The sequence below is a fragment of the Aureococcus anophagefferens genome (genome assembly GCF_000186865.1).
Source record: "Aureococcus anophagefferens unplaced genomic scaffold AURANscaffold_465, whole genome shotgun sequence".
Lineage (NCBI taxonomy): Eukaryota > Pelagophyceae > Pelagomonadales > Pelagomonadaceae > Aureococcus > Aureococcus anophagefferens.
Genome location: NW_008705935.1, coordinates 3,311 through 5,136, shown reverse-complemented (window position 1 = coordinate 5,136; position 1,826 = coordinate 3,311). Strand labels below are relative to the sequence as shown.

The 1,826-nt window shown below is 75.4% G+C and overlaps 1 protein-coding gene across 1 annotated transcript; it reads right to left on the bottom strand.

Annotated features, from left to right (window-relative positions):
• Nucleotides 1–45: 45 nt before the first annotated feature.
• On the bottom strand, nt 46–927 carry AURANDRAFT_68843 (hypothetical protein; the record flags this gene model as incomplete). Its single annotated transcript, XM_009044574.1, has 3 exons — nt 46–123; nt 201–365; nt 481–927. Coding segments are annotated over 3 exons (690 nt in total), but the record flags the coding sequence as incomplete, so codon positions are not given.
• Nucleotides 928–1,826: the final 899 nt, after the last annotated feature.

Genomic DNA, 1,826 nt, shown 5'->3' with positions numbered 1-1,826 from the left:
TGGTCGCGTGCACGTGCAGCTCTCCATGAAACCGCGGAGACACACGCGGCACTCGCCTGCGACGGCGTGCTCGAGGCGGAGGACGCGGAGGTCGCCCTCGAGCAGCAGCGCCGCGAGGCCTGGCTGCGGAAGAGCGCGAACTACGCCGCGCGACGGCGGCGGGAGCGGCGCCTCGAGGCCCGGGCCCAGGTCCTCGAGACGCGCGCCGCGAGGAAGACGGGGCGCTTCGCGAGCGCGGCCGCGGCGCCCGCGGCGGATCCGCCCGCGCCGAGGCACTTCCGCGTGAACTCGGCCTGCCCCGACGCGTGGGCGACCTTCGTCCACGTCTGGCCGCCGACGGACGACGGCGCGTGGTGGGACCGGGGCTACGAGCGGGGCCTCTGGGGCAGCGAGACGCGCGCGGAGACGCGGCGGCCGCGCGGCGCGCCCGTGCCCGAGAACGTGCTGTACTAAGCCCGCCTACTCCGCGAGCATGTGGACCTCGACGGTGGCGACGGCGCCCATCTGGATCGTCGTGTCGAAGGACGCGACGACCGTGTCGCCCGGGTGGACCTTGGTCAGGCCGCAGGTCGCGCCCGACATGACGAGGTCGCCCTTGCGGAGGTGGTCGCCGCGCGCGAGGAGGTGGTTCGCGAGCCAGGCCAGCGCGCCCAGGGGCCCGTCGGGGGGCATCACGGCGTTCCCGGCCTTGCCCGCGGCGCAGGGCTTGCCGCCGTTGACGCTCAGGGCCACGGGGATCGTGTTGAGCAGGTCGCAGCACAGGAAGACGGGCGGCCCGAGCACGCACGCGTGGTTCAGGCCGAGGTCCGCGGCGACGACGTAGGGCGGCGGCCAGGGCGCCTCCGGGTCGCCGATCCGCGCGAAGGTCGCGCCGCGGACGCGGCTCGCGACGACCTCGACGGCCGGGTAGATGGACTGGACCGCCATCGCGGCCCACTCGGGCGCGATGTCGGACCCGTCCTTCCGCGCGACGAGGTCGCAGCCCAGGCGGAAGCACCACTCGGCCTCGACGCCGCACTCCTTGTCCGGGCCCGCGTCGAGGAAGACGGCCGCCGGGTGGGGCAGGCGGCACCTGCCCTTCTTGGCCAGCACGACGGCGGACCTGAGCACGGGCGCGACGAGCGGCGCGAGGCCCGCGCGGACGTAGACGTCCGACGGGCTCGCGGTCGCGTTGCCGATCTTCCAGCCGGCGCAGGGCGCGTACTTCCGGATGCAGTCCTGGACCATGTAGGCCCGGTCCAGCGTCGCGACGTCGAGCGCGGCGACGTCGTCCTCCGCGATCTCGACCTTGTCGGTGATCGCCGCCAGGAGCTCCTCCGCGGCGTCGTTGGCCCCGTCGGTCCAGGGGTCGCGGTCCTCGACCTTGCGCTCGACGACGCCCGCGACGTCGGGCGGCTCCGCGCCGACGGGCGACGCCGCGCCCGCGGCGGACCGGAGGCTCGACGCGAGCTCGTCCTCGGCGGGCCTCGGCGGCGGCGGCGTCGCGAGGGCCATGACGGCGGCGCGCGTCGCCTCCATGTAGCTCGGCGTCTGGATGACGATGGTCTCCGGCGTCGGGTCCATGCTCACGACGGGCGGCGGCACGATGGGCACCGGGTGGTCCGGCGTCGGCGGCGCCGGCGGATGGGCGACGACGACGGGCGCCGTGCGCGGCCGCCCGCCGGCCGGGTTCGGCGCCGGCGTCGGCGGCGGCGGCGGCAGCGACGCTTCCAGCGCCGCGTCCGTCTCCTCCTCCTCGGAGTCGCTGCTCGTCTCCTCTTCGGATCCCCTCATAGCGAGAGGCATCTCTGCGGGGCAGCGTTCTAGGCTAGGAGAGGTAACAGCAG